Source organism: Carassius gibelio, chromosome B8 (assembly GCF_023724105.1).
Source record: "Carassius gibelio isolate Cgi1373 ecotype wild population from Czech Republic chromosome B8, carGib1.2-hapl.c, whole genome shotgun sequence".
Taxonomy (NCBI): domain Eukaryota; kingdom Metazoa; phylum Chordata; class Actinopteri; order Cypriniformes; family Cyprinidae; genus Carassius; species Carassius gibelio.
Genome location: NC_068403.1, coordinates 11,064,329 through 11,082,195, shown reverse-complemented (window position 1 = coordinate 11,082,195; position 17,867 = coordinate 11,064,329). Strand labels below are relative to the sequence as shown.

Sequence of the window (17,867 nt, the reverse complement as noted above, 5' to 3'; positions counted from 1 at the left end):
CCTGAGCTTATAGTTATAACAACACTTAGTAGCAATATTAATTAACTATTACTTAACAAATTAACTGCAAATCTATCTATTTTTGAAAATAGGCTAATTTCCCAACTCCCCCAGAGTTAAACAGTTGAGTTTTACCGTTTTTGAATCAATTCAGCCGATCCCTGGGTCTGGCAGTAGCACTTTTAACTTCGCTTAGCACAGATCATTGAATCTGATTAGACTGTAAGCATCGCGCTCAAAAATGACCAAAGAGTTTCGTGATATTACGCAGCCTTGAAAATAGTCCCCAGCAAATCTGCTATTGCTACAACTACACAAACTAGCTGGGGACTATTTTCAGGTGCTGCGTAATATACCCATGGTAATTCCTTGATTATTACGCCAGAATGAGAGTATAGTTCCCAGCCATTTCAGCCTAGAAAAACGCAACTTTTAATTTTCTGTTGGTCTTTTATAGTCTTTTATATTGAAACTCTTTGATCATTTTTGATCGAGATGCTAACGGTCTAATCCGATTCAATTAGCTATGCTAAGCTAAGATAAAAGTGCTACTGCCAGACCCAGAGATCGGCTGAATGGATTCAAAAATGGTAAAACTCAGCTGTTTAACTCTAGGGGAGTTGGAACATTAGCCTATTTAAAAAAATAGTGGAGTGTTCCTTTAAGGGTGTGATCAGGTGTTTTCCATTGTCTAGCCTTTAATAAGCAAACGAAAGCACACGAAATTGTAATATTGAAATATTTAATATTTTTCACTTCCTCTCTCTTTCTTTCTCGCATGCTCAGGAGAAACCATGCAGCGGTCAGAGGGTGGCTCGGAGACTGCGTCCACCGTGGCGCTAAGAACGTCCACTTCAGCCCAGGCGCCAGTTGTTCAGCCCGTTCCCGCCTCCCAACAGGTAAGCAGCCTCAGTACGATCTATCAAAAATCTGCTGAACAAAAGTAGCATAATAAGTTGATAGCACATTAGCTGTTTAATATGAAAATCAGAGCTGCTTTAGCTCTTCTGTCATCGGTCTGAATCTCTTTAAAGATGCTTTTCAATATGCACTGGATCCATCTGAAGCGATGAAAGATTTCTCCTCACCCACACCCTTCATCTGTCACAGCCACTTGAAATGATTAGCAGCGACTTTGCGTGGTGCTGCCCAGGGAGATGTTGGGTTTGGATCAACCACACATCCAAAGAAACTGGTCTTTATATAATTTCGGTTAATATTTTGAGTAGAGCATCACATTTCCCTGGACAGCTGTAGAGGATTTGATGAAAACCAGCACAGAATGAAATATAGACGCCTAGTATGTAACCTTCGTGGTGCTTGCAGTTTGGATCAAAGACGACACTTTTCTAAACGAAACTTTCCAGTGATCTATCTCAAGATATTAAAATCTTTCGCTGTTTTGTTTTTTTTTCTTCTTCGTTCTTATTTCTTTTTTTGTTGTGTAAATGAGTGAAATTTGACACAACAAAGAAACGCCCTGCCACCCATCTTCCATTATTTGGACAGACAGGTAGTCCCACCCCAAGCTCACAGCAATTGGTTGAGACAGAAGTTTTTTAAAATGCCACAAAAATGGCTTACAGTTCTCTTTCCATATTAAACTGGCATAATGGCATTATGACATAGAAACAATTACGCACCTGACCTTTTAAAGAGAAAGGGGTCTAATTTTTACATTTGTGTGTGTGTGTGTCCGTCACCTGCAGCGTGTGTTAGTTCAGTCCACCGGCTCTTCCCAGAAGGGAGCTCAGGTGCAGCAGTTGCCAGTGCCTAGAGTGCAACAGATCCCTCAGCAGGTACACACACACACACACACTCAGGACGGTTCACTGCACTTCCTGATGACCCACAACACTTCTGGCTTATCTTTTGCCTCTCTACATATCTCTTTCACACTCTCGTGACTGTCTTTGTCTTTCCATCACTCTCTCTCTCTCTGTCTCCGCATACTTTCAGAACCCCGAAACGCAGACATGCTGTACTTTCACACACGTCATGCTTGGGCTGTTGCAACTAATATGTTAATAAGTAGTTTCCCAGCTTGACAGGGCGTCTCTGATTGTTGAGGTGAAGCTTTGTACTCACTGCCCCCTACTGCCTGCAGCCTGCATACAGCTGTTCATCTCATTTGCCTTACAGAATCTTTATTATCACTTCTCAGAACTCATACAGTGGTTATTTAGCACCAGTCTGATCCGTATGCGCATGTGTGTGTGTGTGTTTAAAGGTCCAACAGGTTCAGCATGTGTACCAGTCCCAGGTGCAGTATGTGGAGGGGGCAGAGGCCGTCTACCCCAATGGCACAATGTAAGCCCCTTTCAATATATTAGACCAATCTGTCAAACCTGCTTTCAGTTGTTCACTTTGTGCAGGAAACTTATTACTGAAGACTTCCTGTTGATGCTGAAGTATAATGTCATGAGTATTATGCTGGTGCTTTCCATGCATTTTTTTTTTAAGCAAAAATTAGTAATTAAAAATATTGGACCCTTTTTTTTTATTGTGGATCGAAAAATATATAATATTTACTAAGACAATCATATTTTTTTTCCAAGCTTACTTACTTTTCTCCAACCCCTTGAGCCCAATAAAAAGGAAATGAATTTCCTTTTTTCAGGAGCCTTTAGTGATTCAGGCCCCATTTTTGTGGAAAGTGCCTTTTTTTAACGTTTATTCTGGAGTTTAATAATGACTGGCTGTGTTTTAATATATAGTCTGAAAGCAATATCAGAAATGAAAACCCTAATAGCTTTCTGGCTATTTTTGTGAATGTTTGTCTCCACTGTGTAAATAATTAACTAATTGAATATGAATAAATTGGCTAATATAAAATTTTAAAATATGGCCTCTTTAACTGAAAGATGGAAGATGTTTATTCAGGATATAGATGAGGTTGACAATAAAAAGATGTTCTTGGAAAGTTGAGATTGCGTTAAACGCTGAACATTATTGTCTTTTGTGTTTTTCTCCAGTCGTACTGCATACTCGTACAACCCAGATTCCCAGCTGTACGGACAGGGCAGCGGAAGCACCTATTTTGACACTCAAGCAGGTGGTACTCAGGTTACCACAGTCGTCTCCTCTGCTGGCGGAGTGCCCACCCACAGCATGGTGGGCATCGCCATGGACGTGGGCAGCAGTCAGATCATTTCCAGCGGCAGTGCCTACCTGATCCACGGCGGGATGGAGAGTGGCCGCCACCACACCTCTCACTCCTCACGCTCTTCATCCGCAATGGTATGGCTCGCTGTGCTGAAATCCTTCAAGACCGCTTTACTGGTGACGCGGGAGGGGAGTTTTTAGTCCCATTACTTTGAGCTCTTAGAAAGCTGTGGTTTTGGAAATGTGAGCACAGTCTTACAATGCTGTTTTATTGTTTAGATTATGTGTGCCGGGAATGTGCTTTCCATGTCTTTTAACGCAGAAAAGAATTGCAACTCATCCCTCAGTTAATAAACGCGAACAAAAACGTATTAACATTGTCTTAGCAAAATAGTTTCCGATATTTTAACTCCTGCCTGATATGTGCAAGGAGAGTCCGTAAAACATAACTTGAACTTTACTCGCCTAGAAAAGGGTCCTAGCAAAATGGGTACTGAAAAGAGAACACATTTTTGTGTGAAAGAAATAATACCACTATACCATAAATATACAGGCTGCATTTCTGCTCACATCTCCTAGAATTGCTTCTTTTTTTTTCAAGCTGAATGATGAGTCAAAATGACTTTCTGTGGTAATCCGCAGTATGTCTCCGATAATGCTGACAGAGCTCCACTTACATTCCCTAAAACAAAAGTGTTTTGCAATTATGTGCGTTTCTGAAACGGTAACGTTACAGATTAATCATGCAAACACATTTTTTCCCTTACCAATGCTCTGTAGAAAAGAGATGACACACACTGTCATCAGAATGCAGCTCTTTTTCCACAGTGTGCTAGTTTATGAGGTAGGCTGAAAGCAGGGACAGGGCTTAAGGAGGCGACTGCCTCTAAATAATCCAGCTCTGCCTTGTTTTAGCAGTTTTCACAGCCACTTGAGTGGCCTCCGAAACAAAGCAACCCCTGGGGCTCATTACCATTTGGCCAAGGGCCGTCGGGAGCCTTTTAAAGACTTGGAAGGATGCCTGTTTTTTTTTTTCTTCTCCCTGTCTCCCTCTTTCTCTTCATAAGTTTTACCACTCTGCCAAAACTTTCTCTCTCTCTGCCTCTTTATATCTTTCTCTCCCTCTAATCTTTTCTTGTCAATCTCTTTATTCCAGCTTTTGAAATATAATTTTTTTTCATGCCCACTATGGAAAAAACCAATCTGGTTAATGAATGCAATAGCAGAAACTTATATCCTTCTCCACAGCTAATACCTGCAGAAAAACATGTTTATTAGAGTCAAATTATATCTGCTTTTTAAGCATCACGCGTTAAATCAACCATGTCTATGCAGAGGGTGCAACCCCGCTAACTGTGTGATTTCAGAAGTGGCCAGAGAGTTTATCTTGTGTTTGAGAGTAGCCTGACCTCACGGCCTGTGTGTGCGGATCATTAGCATATATGAGGCTGAGACAGGAAGAGTGGCGTAACCCTCCGAGTTCCTCACATTTGCATGCTTTTTGTCCACCCATAATGAATGTGGCTGCAAACACTGACAGACTGTAATGGAAATGCTCAAAGTCCGGCTGCAGCTAACAGACTGATTTCCTTTTCTGTTTTTTTTTTGTGTCTTTTCTCCCTCCCTGTTGTCCTCCCCAACATTCCACCCCCTCTGTTTTTTCCTTCTCTTCCCCGTTTCATGTCTTGCATGCTTCTACTTTTCCTCAGCTTGAAATGGCGATTGAAAACCTCCAAAAGTCAGAAGGGATTGCCACTCACAAAAGCAGCCTGCTCAACAGCCATGTAAGTCAAACTGGGAAAAAAAAAACTTTATTGAAACTGGAACAACTCTTGAAAAAAAGGCTTAGTTCATTCTGCCTGCCTCTTTGCTTTGCTTTTCACTGCTGCTGTGAGCATGCTTTTTCCAGAACGGCCCCTCGCTCTGTGTGTTTTGGGTTTAAAGTGCCTCAGACCCCCTGCATTTACATGACACCACTGATTCAGTCAACATCTCAGGGATCACCATGTTTATATGTATGAGATCCACCCCTGAATACTAAACTTATATTTAAGGATTTTCTATTTCTATTTTAATGTTAAATTGCTGTTGGAGTCTGAAGTGGCTCCGAGCTCTTGAGTCCAGAACATTTATTTATCTCATTGTAGACAGACACCTCAATGTAAGGCTATGAATATTTACACCTAGACGGATATCCTTTTCTTGCGTCAGGCATGAGATGTGACTGACATAATGCTGTAATCAGTGTCAGACTCCCTCTCCCATGTTGTTTCTCAGTTATCAGGAGGCTTGCACGGAATCTACACCCACATTTCTTTATGAATGGTTCATTGAATCATTAGTCTTGTTCGACTTGAAACGGATCATCACCATCAGACCGATCGGTGTGGGACATCAAAGAACCGCAAGAGCTTATAAAGCAGACAACTCCTTGTGCTTTTGAATTGCTCTCGCGGTACTTTGATGTCATACACCGATGGTGGCAATTCAACGCGCCAAATGGGGATGAACCGTTCTGATTTGTCTTTATCTTTTGGTTGGCAAAATTGAGCAAAACAGACAACATTGTGTCTAAAATAACACAATATTAACCTACAGCTCGTGTGATATTTCTTAACCATGTGATGTAAATATGAGACACAATCTCAAACGGGCGTTTTGCCCTATATCTTTAATTTTAGGTATATTCTCTAGGCTCCATCACGCAGTAAGTTGTTTCTCTGCCTCATATTAGTCATCAATCAAATGTATGAAATGGCAGATGATCCACATAGGTCTGGGGCCGGGCAAGTGCGTCAAATGCGTTAATAATTTTAACGCGTAATTTTTCTCCATAATTAATCTATTTAACGCGTTAAATTACCAGCCCTAATATAACAATTTTATTAAGTAATCCTAAAAAAACCCCACTTCCAAACATTTGACACCTATTTTCTTCTATAGAAAAGAAAATAAGAAATTTTGAATTGTGTACAATACGGTAGCTTTGTGTGAGAAAAATAAAATATAAATGTTTTCTCTAGAAATGTTGATTACATGAGGGTGGTGTTGTCAAATGATTATAGTAATTCATATGAATAGGCAGTATGTATGAAGAAGTGTAATGTATGGTTTTGTTTATGCTATTATTTTGACTTTAAGCTTGCTATGCTGTTTTAATCATTGGCTGTTTGTCTGTGTGTGTGTATAGTTGCAGTGGCTGTTGGACAATTATGAGACTGCTGAGGGTGTGAGTCTGCCGCGGAGCTCTCTATATAACCACTATCTGAGACACTGTCAGGAGCAAAAACTGGATCCAGTTAATGCTGCCTCTTTTGGCAAGCTCATCCGATCGGTCTTCATGGGCCTTCGCACACGCCGACTTGGCACCAGGTCAGACTACACCCCAAAATAAAGCTAATCTATAAAGTACATTAACAGCTCATCCACTCTCAGAAGAAAAGCACAATCCAGTCTCAAACCCACCATGGCACAGAGAAGAACGTTGAGTGGATTTACTGCAGACACTGGTCTAATCCTTAAAGAATGATCATGAGATGATGGACTAAAATAAATGACATTCAGTCTCAAATTGTGGTGTGTTGCAGCTGGAATAAAAAAATGTGATGGCTCATTTTGTCTGTGTGTGTATGTGCGTATCTCAGGGGGAACTCGAAATACCATTATTACGGTATTCGTCTAAAGCCTGACTCGCCTCTCAACCGCTTGCAGGAGGACATGCAGTATATGGCAATGAGACAACAACCTGTCCATCAGAAACAGAGGTGAAATAACCATCCCCTTTCTCTCCCTCTCGCTTGCACACAGTCTTTGTCTCGTATCCCAGTCGCTTCTTCTTTGCCATCAGTTAGTTACCAAAATCAGCATTTCAGTTTTCATTAAAATTGAATGTGCTAAAGTTACAATTCTAAATAAATAAATATTATATAGATAATTTTTTTAAAACAGCTAAATTACTAAAACCTTCAAAGAACTGGAAATGAAAACAGAAACTATATATATATATATATATATATATATATATATATATATATATATATATATATATATATATATATATATTAAAAAAAAGAATTCTAAATATTCTGAATTCTGAATAGTGTCTCAACATGATATTTTTACTGTATACTCTGTAATACTAAAATTACAACCCAGAAATGAGTTGAGCTTATTTTAACTTTGGAAATAATTTCATAATTAAATTGAGGCAATAGTGAAATTTCATTTACATTTATAATGAATTAATTCTGTTTCTATTATTTTAATTTCTAATTCATGCATGATTTCATCTAAAAAATAAAAAAAAAATTATGTCGAGTTGTTATCAAAACTATCAGATTTATTTGTCAGAACCACTTTTGATTTGTTTATTTTGCATTTGGAAATGCACAGAACAGCTTTATATTGAACACTGGCTCTGCACCCAGATGGAAAATGGTCTTCTGTCTCTCTCTTAGTCATATCCTCTATAATCCCCAGTAGCGAATTCTACATTTATTCTTCCTGTTGTTATTTCCTGTATCCAGGTTTAAGCCCTTTCACAAGATGGATGGGATGGGGGACAGTCTGAACAGCGGTTCCCAGCACTCGTCCAGCACCCCTGAGCAGAGTGTGGCGGCACAGAGCCAGCACCACCAGCAGTACATTGGTACATGATAAGATTTTATACACTTGATTTGAATTAACATACAATCACATCAAAATCGTTAGAATAAATGAACACAAAATCTTAAGTGAGCAAGTTTTGGGTATGTTTTGGCAGATGTGTCTCACGTCCTGCCCCCCTTCCCTTCTCCTGATGTGGGCTCTCTGCCTGAGCCAATCAGCATAAACGATGTGAAAAAACTACAGAGCAACTACAGGATTCACTGTGAGGTACTGCACACTGTTGTGGAATTTTTTTTTTCGTTTTTTTTAGTCAAGACAAAAAGAGTGTGATGATGCAATCATGCAAAGCTCCCAATGGAAGGAAGAGCTTCACAGTTTTCATAGAAAGGAATTAACTCCTTAACATCTATCTTTAGTAAGTGAAACACAAAGCCTAGCAGAGATAAACTCTTTCTTAATGTAAACCATTTAATAATTTGAAAATAGTGTGAAAGTAAAAATAAATAATGAACGTATATGTGTAAACGAATGAAGCCGCATGAGTGAGAGTACATATCATATCAGTACATAAGAATGTACTGTATGATTATTGAATAATAGGAATGTTAAAGAATAACATTATAAGAATAAGAATTAGGAATTAAATGTACCACAGCAAATAGTTACACTAATCTATCCAAGCCAGTTTTCTTGCAACATTGTATCACATGTTTTCCACCATGAATGTGAGCCTTGTTCTTACTGGAAGCTAGGACAAGCAAAACAAAGCACCTGCAACATCTCTTAGAGAATGACCTTGTATGAACAATGTTCTTTCATAGCCTGTGAATGTCTTCTGTTATGTGTCACAGTCTCTGTTTAAGTTAATTTGTTAACTGCATTATATTTCATTATAAATTTATTAATTTTGACATTTTATGGTAATTTAATTCTATTTTGTTATTTGTAAAGATTTTAATAACTTGAGAACAGTCTAAAGGTTTGCTAGAAACCCAGCAGGACTGTGTCTGTGTTTATTTAATACAGAGACAGAAATTAATGATAAATTATTAATACACTACTGTTCAAAACTTTGGTGTTAATAGGTAAAAAAAGAAGTTAATACTTCAGAAAGGATACATGAAATTGATCGTAAGTTAAAGTACAGGCATTTATAATGTTACAGATTATTTTTATTTAAAATAAATGGTTCATTTGAACTTTCTGTTCATTAAACAATCCTGACAATGTTGAGCACTGAATCAGCATGATTTCTGAGGGATCATGTGACAGGAATGGACTAAAAGAATAGTTATACAGTTGAATAGTTATTTTGAATTGTAAAAATATTTCACTTCTTGAGAACAAAAAAAAATTAAAAAAAAATGTAAAAAGCTTACCAACACCAAAGGTTTTAAATGGTAGTGTATATAATATCAACAACAGCAACAACAACAATAAATATAGTTGCAATCAGAAATTATGAGGCCAAGCACTACAGAAGCAAGCTTCAGACCAAATGCAGGAATAAAGGCGCGTTCACATCAAGCACGATAACTATAAAGATAACGATAAAGATATAGTTCTAAAAATTGTTCTCAATATTAAAGAATAGCAGAGTCCACACTACAACTATAACGATAAAGGCATAGAGAAACGGTATCGTTGGAATCATTTTCAGAATAATTTTTTTTCCAGCTAATGAACAATACAAACATTGACATCCAATCAGAATCCACCCTGCTATAAAGGAGCTCGAGGATTTAAAGCGGCAGATGCACGTGCGCTCAGAATAAACAGACGATATCATTCGCTGGTGTGGACGCTAATATCGTTATCTTTATATATATATCTATAGTTATCATTCTTGGTGTGAATGGGGCTTAAGTGATTAATACCATTTTAAGATCATTTTAGTCAAAATGGCTGAATCATCATAAATGCAACAACTAGTAATATGATTGATTGGCTTATCACTTTTAACCAATAAGTGGCGCTGTTACTAAATTAATGTGGCATAGTCAATATTAGTGACAATGGCAGATACAAAGTTTGGTGTTATTAGCTTTATTAGCACAGTATGAAGATCATCTGACTCTAGTTTGGTGAAAATCAGACCAACAATTGAAGAGGAGTTAAAAAAAAAAAAAAGTATGTTTTCAACATAAATCAAAATGGCGTACAGGAAGTTCAGTTTACTCTGGAATTTTTGGTGTTGTCGGCATACGCCAAGGAATATTTTGAGACCAGTTTCATTACAATAAGTCAATGCAATGAAAGTTAATAGCATTTCTGGAAATGTAATCATTAATATTTAATTAATGGTTTATTACTCTTAATCAATAGGTGGCGCTGTTACCAAATTGAAGTGCCATAGTCAGTGTGATTTGAAAATGGCACATACAAAGTTCAGTGTAAATATGTCAAAGCTTTCAGAGATACAGCCTCAGATGCATTTTGGCATCTTTTCCACAAATTTGTTAATGAGGCCTGAAGATGATCCGAGTCAAATTTGGTGAAAATTGGACTAATGGTCTAGGAGGAGTTCGAAAAAGTAGGTTTGCAACTTGAATTAAAATGGTGATTTTGGCTAAATGGGTATCGACGTTCTCTGCATAATCCACGGAATCTGTCAACATCAGTCTCATTACAATAGGCTAATGTGTGCAAAAGTTATTATTATCATTTTTAGAAATTCCTTTATAACTTTTTACCACAACAAACCCAAACTGAAGATGCATAGCGAGTTTCGTAACGATACGTCAATACGTTTGTAAATTATAGCATTTTATGACAAAACTCAAAATGGCCGTTGCCCAAATTGGCTGATATGGGAAACTCTGCATGCTCCACTGAATCTAAAGATACCAGTTTTGTGAAACACTGCAGGTGGCCTCATGCTTGTTTTAACACATACCAAGTTTGGTCTTAATACGCCAAACCGTTGCGGAGATATAGCCTCACATTAATTTTTGCGCGCTTTTCATCAAAATTGTTTTGCACATTATTTGACAATGTTTTGATGAATCAACTTCAAAGTCTAGGAAGAGTTCAAAAAAGGTTTTTACAAACATTTCAAAATAGCGACATTTTTATTTTTGGAGTTCATTCGACTTGGCATGAGCCAAGGGTTCAGAGGAAAAATAGTCAATTTTCATTTTCTGACTTGCAGTTCAAAAGTTATTAGCATATAGACATTTTAATTTTGGAAAAGCTGTGGCACTAGAGATTTGGATTTAGAGAATCCAAATTTGATATGGTCAAAAATAGCTTACACACACACACACACACACACACACACACACACACACATATATATATATATTTATATATATATATATATATATATATATATATATATATATATATATATATATATATATATTAGTTATTGTGAAATAAAATTACTCATCGTGATATAAGATTTTGGTCATATCGCCCACCCTTACTTCAAGCTGGTAACGTTAAGTAGAAGCAGAACAACAACATTGCTGATACATGACAGGAAATCACATTTGTACGCCTTTGGTGCTGCCTGAATTGACTAAGTTTATAAACCAGACTTTCAGAGTCCACAAATCCAAAACTCTATAAAAATCATTTACTTGTCCTTTAGAAGCAGGACTGTAGTGCTTTTCCCCTCTTTCAACTAAGGTAAGAAAGCTTGTTTGTCCGGTAGGGAATTTTCTCTCTTTTTGTTATGGAGTGCTGTGTTTGAACTGTTGCCGGGGCAACGGTAAACAAGGTTGCCATGGTGACCTGGCTGTGGAAGCCAAAACATAGCATGTGACCGGCGAGAGGAGGAGGAGGGGGGGGGGGGGGGGGGGTCTGTGTAACTGGATACAAGAGTGGAGGAGAATCTGAGAGCCGAGTGTGAATCACTGAGACAAACCCACTCTGAACTCACCACACTCTCACTTCTGCTCTCTGATAAAGCACCAACATCTACTTTTTGTTTCTGCTTGACACAGTTTGCTAAAATACCTTCCGCACCACACAGACTGAACTTCCTTTTTTGGACATAAAACTCAATATACGATGAGTTTTTGCATGTTGTTTGTGTTGTATAACAATTAAATAGTTAATATAAGAAGGAGGAATGCCATGTGAATGACTGCTGCTGTTTACATGATTTAGACTGTGAGGTGGATCGTGATGCCGTGAGTGGGCCGTACTTGAGATGATCTGCTTATCTATGCCAATAGGAAACACAAAAGACACCCCGAATGAAGGAGCATGCTCATTTCACTGGTGTTATAACTTACATGGAAGCTTCTTAAGATATTCTTAAAGCCACAAAAAAGTCATCAAGTATCTGTGTTTTTGTTCTGACATTATTTGTTTTGCCAGGGTTTAAAGAGGTATTTAATGTCAGATGTGCATTTAGAGTATCTGGTGGAAATAGTTTTGTGTTTGAATGATTTTATGCATGGAAGCATGTTCAAACTTTGCATTTAAAGTTGATTTCTCTCTGTCAGGCTACTCTGGATGTAGTCATGAACTTGCAGTTCCATCTCATAGAGAAGCTATGGCAGACCTTTTGGTATTCAACAGCGCCATCAAGTGACGGAGCCACTACCATTCATAACAGGTGCTGTATTCCTGTAAACCTTCACAGGTTCCAGTCATGGAAAACATGAAAATGTCTAGAAAGGTTTTAAATGGTGATTTTTCAGTCCTGGAATAAGTAGAATCCTAAAAAATCTTGGAGATTTCTTTAGTTTTATATATATATATGTTTGTGTGTACATATTATGTATGTGTATATATATTGAAGTTTTGATCTCCTCTGAAATATTCATAACCTGCACCACCATTCAAATGTTAGCCGTTGGTAAGATTGTTTGTGTTTGAAAGTCTCTTATGTTCACCAATGTTGCATTTATTACATAAAAATACAGTAAAAAAGTAATTTTGTGAAATTGTATTATAATTTAAAATAACTGTTTTCTATTTTAATATTTTAAAATGTCCTTTATGATGGGAAACCAGTCTTCCTTGTGACACGGTCCTTCAGAAATATTCTAATAGGCCAAATAAACATTTCTTATTATTATCAATGTTGAAAACTGTTTTGCAGCCTTTTATCTTTCAGTGTTTTTTTTTTATATCAGGATTTCAAAACAGCAACATTAGTTTGAAATGTAAATCTATTTTAGCATTATAAATGTCTTTACTGTTTGACTTAGATTGTACTTTACTGTCCGTTTAATGCATCCTCGCTGAATAAAAAATAATAATTTCTTAAAAAATAAAATGTAAATATATAAAATAAGATAAATTAATAAATAATAAAAATTAAAAAAAACTATGCAAAAACTTTTGAACTGTAGTATAGGTACTGCACCTTTTGAATGAACCATTGAGGCCTTCTTTGGAATATGTGTGTGTATATGATTTATATATGATTTAAAGGATTGCATTAATCAATGTGTGTGTGTGTGTGTGTGTGTGTGTGTGTATATATATATATTGACTCAAAGATGTATATTGTGTATTGTGCAGTGAAGAGGATGTGGAGGACATCAGAGGATTCCCCAGAGAGAAGCTGATCGCTCTGTGTAAATATGAACCAATCAAACAGTGGATGAGGAGCTGTGATCACATCCTGTATCAGTCACTGGTGGAGATCCTCATCCCTGATGTACTGCGGCCTGTTCCCAGTTAGTATTTATACATATACACACTCTTACTGTGACCTGTTCCTGTGGGCAGTGTTGCTGCTGTACTGGAAGCAGAATGATTGAGTGCATGACTGATGGGAAATATGATCCTTCAGGCACCCTCACTCAAGCTATCAGAAACTTCGCTAAGAGTCTGGAGGGGTGGCTGACCTCAGCCATGAGTGACTACCCACAGGAGATTGTCCGCACTAAGGTATGTGTGTGTTTCTGAAAGGATGCATTTGCTGAAAAGTGTTCTCTAAATCAGACACAATTCAAAGAGAGCAGAAGTTGTAAAAAAAGAAAAAAGAAAGAAAAAATGTAAAATAAAAAATGTTTTGAAAATGCAATTAAAAAATGTATATTTTTTTCAGTTTCAGAAGTTCTAAAATTTATTTTTTAAATACTTTTCTAAAGTTCTATGATAATTATATTCCAGATTTTTTCCCCACGAATTATGTGAATTTTGCAATACAGTAAAAAAAACTAATATCCTGTTAAAATTCTTTGAAATAATTAAAAATAAAATTAAATGAAAAACATAAATACACACACACACACACACATATATATATACATAATATTATATAAAAAAAAGGAATATAGGATATATATATATATATATATATATATATATATATATATATATATATATATATATATATATATATATATATATATATATATATATATATATATATATATATATATATATATATATATATATTATCCTGCTGGGAGTAGCCATCAGAAGGGTACACTGTAGTCATAAATGGATGGATGTGGTCGATAACTATACTCATGTAGGCTGTGGCATTTAAACGATGCTCAATTTGTACTAAGGTGCCCAAAGTGTACCAATAAAGTATCTTTCTAAATATATTGTACAGTAGTGTATATGAAATAATATGTATGCTTGTGGTTTATGCCTGTGACAATATGAAAGTGTAATCTTGGAGGATGTGAGGTTTAGATATATTTGTGTTAATGCTCCCAATGTTTTATTGTCCCCTGAGCAGGCAGGAGTAGTGAGTGCGTTTGCACAGACCCTGCGCCGCTACACCTCTCTGAATCACCTGGCCCAGGCAGCGCGAGCCGTCCTGCAGAACACGTCCCAGATCAACCAGATGCTCAGCGACCTCAACAGAGTGGACTTTGCTAACGTGCAGGTCTGCCTCTCTCATCACACGCCGTCCTTTGACTTCCTGTCTCGGGTTCATGGATCTGTTCAGCTCACTCTGCGTGTGTGTGTTTGTCACAGGAGCAGGCGTCCTGGGTGTGCCAGTGTGACGAGAGCGTCGTCCAGCGTTTGGAGCAGGACTTTAAGGTGACCCTGCAGCAGCAGAGCTCTCTGGATCAGTGGGCCGTCTGGCTGGATAACGTGGTCAACCAGGTGCTGAAGCCCTTTGAGGGCAGTACCAGCTTCCCCCGCGCCGCACGCCAGTTCCTGCTCAAGTGGTCCTTCTACAGGTACAAGGCTTTCTAGAAGTACTCCTTTTACTTGAATAGTGCAGTATTTCCAAAGCACTTATTTCCGATCAGTTTGTTTGGGTTTGATTACGTGATCTTCTGAAGAGATCTGCGTCTGGTGGTGGTTTTGTTGTGGTAGTTTGTAATGAAACTCTCTGTGGCTGTGGTTTCAGCTCCATGGTGATCAGAGATCTGACTCTGCGCTCGGCCGCCAGCTTCGGCTCCTTCCACCTCATCCGCCTGCTCTATGATGAATACATGTTCTATTTGGTGGAACACCGTGTCGCCATGGCTACTGGAGAGACGCCCATCGCCGTCATGGGGGAGGTGAGGAGATCTGATCTGATCTCACCGCTTGTGTTTCGAGTGGAGCACATGCAGGCGTTTCTTTTGGCTCCGTGGCTCTTTATGAAAAGAAAATATTGCGGGTGTGAAAAGTTTGTTTTAAGGAGTTTATTTAAATAACAGTGTCCAAGAGCATATACTGTATACACGCGTCAGCAGAATAGAACTCAGAACTTTAGCTGAGGCTGTTTTTACAACTAGTATTAAACATAAACTAAAAGCAGAGAATTACATTATTATCAGTAGATTTTTTTCTACTATATACATACATTGATAAAATAATTATAATGGTTAAATTTATTATGATCTATCTATCCATCCATACATGCATCCATCTGTCTATACAGTTAATCTAAATTATTAATGATATATTAATTATATCCACCCATCCTAATAGTAATGGTATTAATAATAATATAAAAGTTTTACATTTTAATATTTATTAAGTTATAATCATCTTGTAATATAAATTCTCTCTCTCTCTCTCTCTCTCTCTCTCTCTCTCTCTCTCTCTCTCTCTCTATATATATATATATATATATATATATATATATAAAATCTTTATTAATTATTATTATTATATAATGAAAAAATTCTGCTCAGAAGTAATATTTACCTTACACTTTTGTCTTTCTGGATAAGAATTACACTAACTTTTGGGAAACATTTGTTAGTGGTAAAATTGTTGGTTGTGGTGGAAATTTTCGTCCAATATTGAATTTATTTAACATTTATTAAAAAAAATGTTTTTCCCGTATTTACATTTAAATGTTTCTAAAATGTAATTAAATATAAAAATCTAGCATAAAAATATGGTGTTGTTTTATCATTTGTTGTCGTCTTCACATTTTCAGTTCAGTGACCTCAGCTCGATGATGCCATCACTCATGGAAAAAGGTAACGAATGTGATGCCAACCCAAACCAAGTTTCTGTCTCTTTTTTTTTTTTATGGTTCATCTGCACTGTATCCAACATCCTTCTCTCTTTTCCTCTCCCAGACGCCTCCTTCTCAGACGATCTGGCCAGTGACGGAGACATGTCGAGCATGAGCGAGCCGGCGGTGAAGAGAGAGCGAATCGAGATCAGTCCCTCCCTGCAGGAGATCTAAGAGCAGGACCACCTCAAACAGCTGCCGGTGGTCAAGAGAACACTTACCTGTGAGGTTTTTCTGTATCTCGAGGAGTACGTAGGTCTGTTTAGGGTCAGTGTGTGTGTCTCCCGCTCGCCTTTAGGTTTTCTGCGACTGTGAAACAAGAACGTGCTGGTTTTGTGATGTCTCTTCATGTGCCATAGTCTTCTTTCAGTGCCTTAGATGAGAAAAGAAACACTAGAGCAAACCTGTCTCTCTCTTTCTCTTTGATTTTCTCTCGTTCTGTCGTTCCCTCAGCCGTGCCTCTAACAACAGAATGAATGTATCGTCTCAGAACCTCAGATGTCTAAAGCACCTTTTAAAGATGGTCACATTTTAGACTTTCTGCCTCGGCTGTTTCCTCAGGCGTAGATGCAACCTGCTGACCCCAAAGCTGCCCGCCCGTCGCCCCCAAACCTGCTGCACATGCCAAGCCTTTTCAATGCCGTTTTGTAGATAAACCCCGGCCATATGAGATGCCTAGTCTATACCTCAACCGTTTGTAGTTCTAACGAATGAATGTCTAACTTTTAATACGATTCCGAGATTATTGGACTCTGAAAGCGGCCCGTTCTCGTTCGAACGCTTCGGGATGTACATACACCTACTGTATTGATGGAGATGGCTCCGTTTCGGATGAACCCATCAAAACTGGTTCGTGAAACTTTCTGCTCTAGTTTTGTAGTTACTTGACGAGTTCTTAGATGTTTGCAGTGGTTAAAAAGAGCCTAGTCGACTTGATCTATTGAACGTACCTGTGTGTGAGCGTGCGTCTGTACACGAGGCCTGCGGAAGTAACTGGAAGTGAGTGTGCACTCGACAGCTTGTGAATAGTTCTTGTGTAACATACATACAAGCTTTTTTATTTTTGAAGAACGATTAAAAGAACTTCCTTTACATATTTAAGTAGATATTGTGTAAATGTTATTGCAAAAAGAACGTAAAAGGCGACAAGATAGCTAAAAGCTTTTTTCTAGAAGTAGAGAACCCCGAATAGACACGTCCCGTAACAGAATATGCCTCATCACCTGGTGCTGTACATCTGATGTTTTAGTTTTCACGCTTGTAATGGAAACGGACATAAAGCTGGAAATGTTTTCAGGAGCGATGTCGTTTTCAGGATCCGTTTGTAATTGTTTTTGACGATGTTGTGCTGAACCCGGTCGGGATCTTTTCTGGTGCCTGGTAGCGGCCCGTAATGGATGCCCTACATGTCCCTCTCTGCGATTTTACAAAGACAAAATTCATTTCTACTAGCTTTGTGTTTTAGTTTTTTCTCACTGTGGTTGGTTGTGAGTGTCAGGCTCTGTACTTTAACGCCTGTCATGGTTCTCTGCCTGTTGTGTGCTTTTCGAAAGGGAATTTGCTCATCAGTTTTTTTTAAGGCCGTTTTAAAGCTTCTTGCTATGGATTATTTTTATGGAGGTAAATGCAATTCTTCTCACTACTATATTGATACCTTATTTTTGTGTCTTTAAAAAAATTCTTTATTTAGCCTCAACTGCTTAGTTCGACTGTATTTTGTACTGGTAAAAAGTGTAATAAATTTGTGTAAGCCACTTGCTTG

General features: G+C 37.7%; 1 protein-coding gene across 3 annotated transcripts in view; it reads left to right on the top strand.

The window, feature by feature from the left end:
* LOC127963905 (DNA-binding protein RFX2) overlaps positions 1-17,859 on the top strand; it is a 34,268-nt gene extending 16,409 nt beyond the window's left edge. The window contains exons 2-18 of one of the 3 annotated variants that reach the window (XM_052564000.1): positions 787-899; positions 1,710-1,799; positions 2,231-2,310; positions 2,976-3,240; positions 4,815-4,889; positions 6,296-6,477; positions 6,750-6,869; positions 7,632-7,753; positions 7,868-7,980; positions 12,171-12,283; positions 13,198-13,355; positions 13,472-13,569; positions 14,375-14,524; positions 14,617-14,825; positions 14,999-15,152; positions 16,025-16,067; positions 16,170-17,859. In XM_052564000.1, coding sequence (XP_052419960.1) covers positions 795-899; positions 1,710-1,799; positions 2,231-2,310; positions 2,976-3,240; positions 4,815-4,889; positions 6,296-6,477; positions 6,750-6,869; positions 7,632-7,753; positions 7,868-7,980; positions 12,171-12,283; positions 13,198-13,355; positions 13,472-13,569; positions 14,375-14,524; positions 14,617-14,825; positions 14,999-15,152; positions 16,025-16,067; positions 16,170-16,279 — 2,187 coding nt within the window. In that variant the 5' untranslated portion in view covers positions 787-794 and the 3' untranslated portion in view covers positions 16,280-17,859. The remainder of the gene's footprint in view (positions 1-786; positions 900-1,709; positions 1,800-2,230; positions 2,311-2,975; positions 3,241-4,814; positions 4,890-6,295; positions 6,478-6,749; positions 6,870-7,631; positions 7,754-7,867; positions 7,981-12,170; positions 12,284-13,197; positions 13,356-13,471; positions 13,570-14,374; positions 14,525-14,616; positions 14,826-14,998; positions 15,153-16,024; positions 16,068-16,169) is intronic. The other 2 variants (XM_052564002.1, XM_052564001.1) reach the window with 2 other exon arrangements.
* Positions 17,860-17,867: the final 8 nt, after the last annotated feature.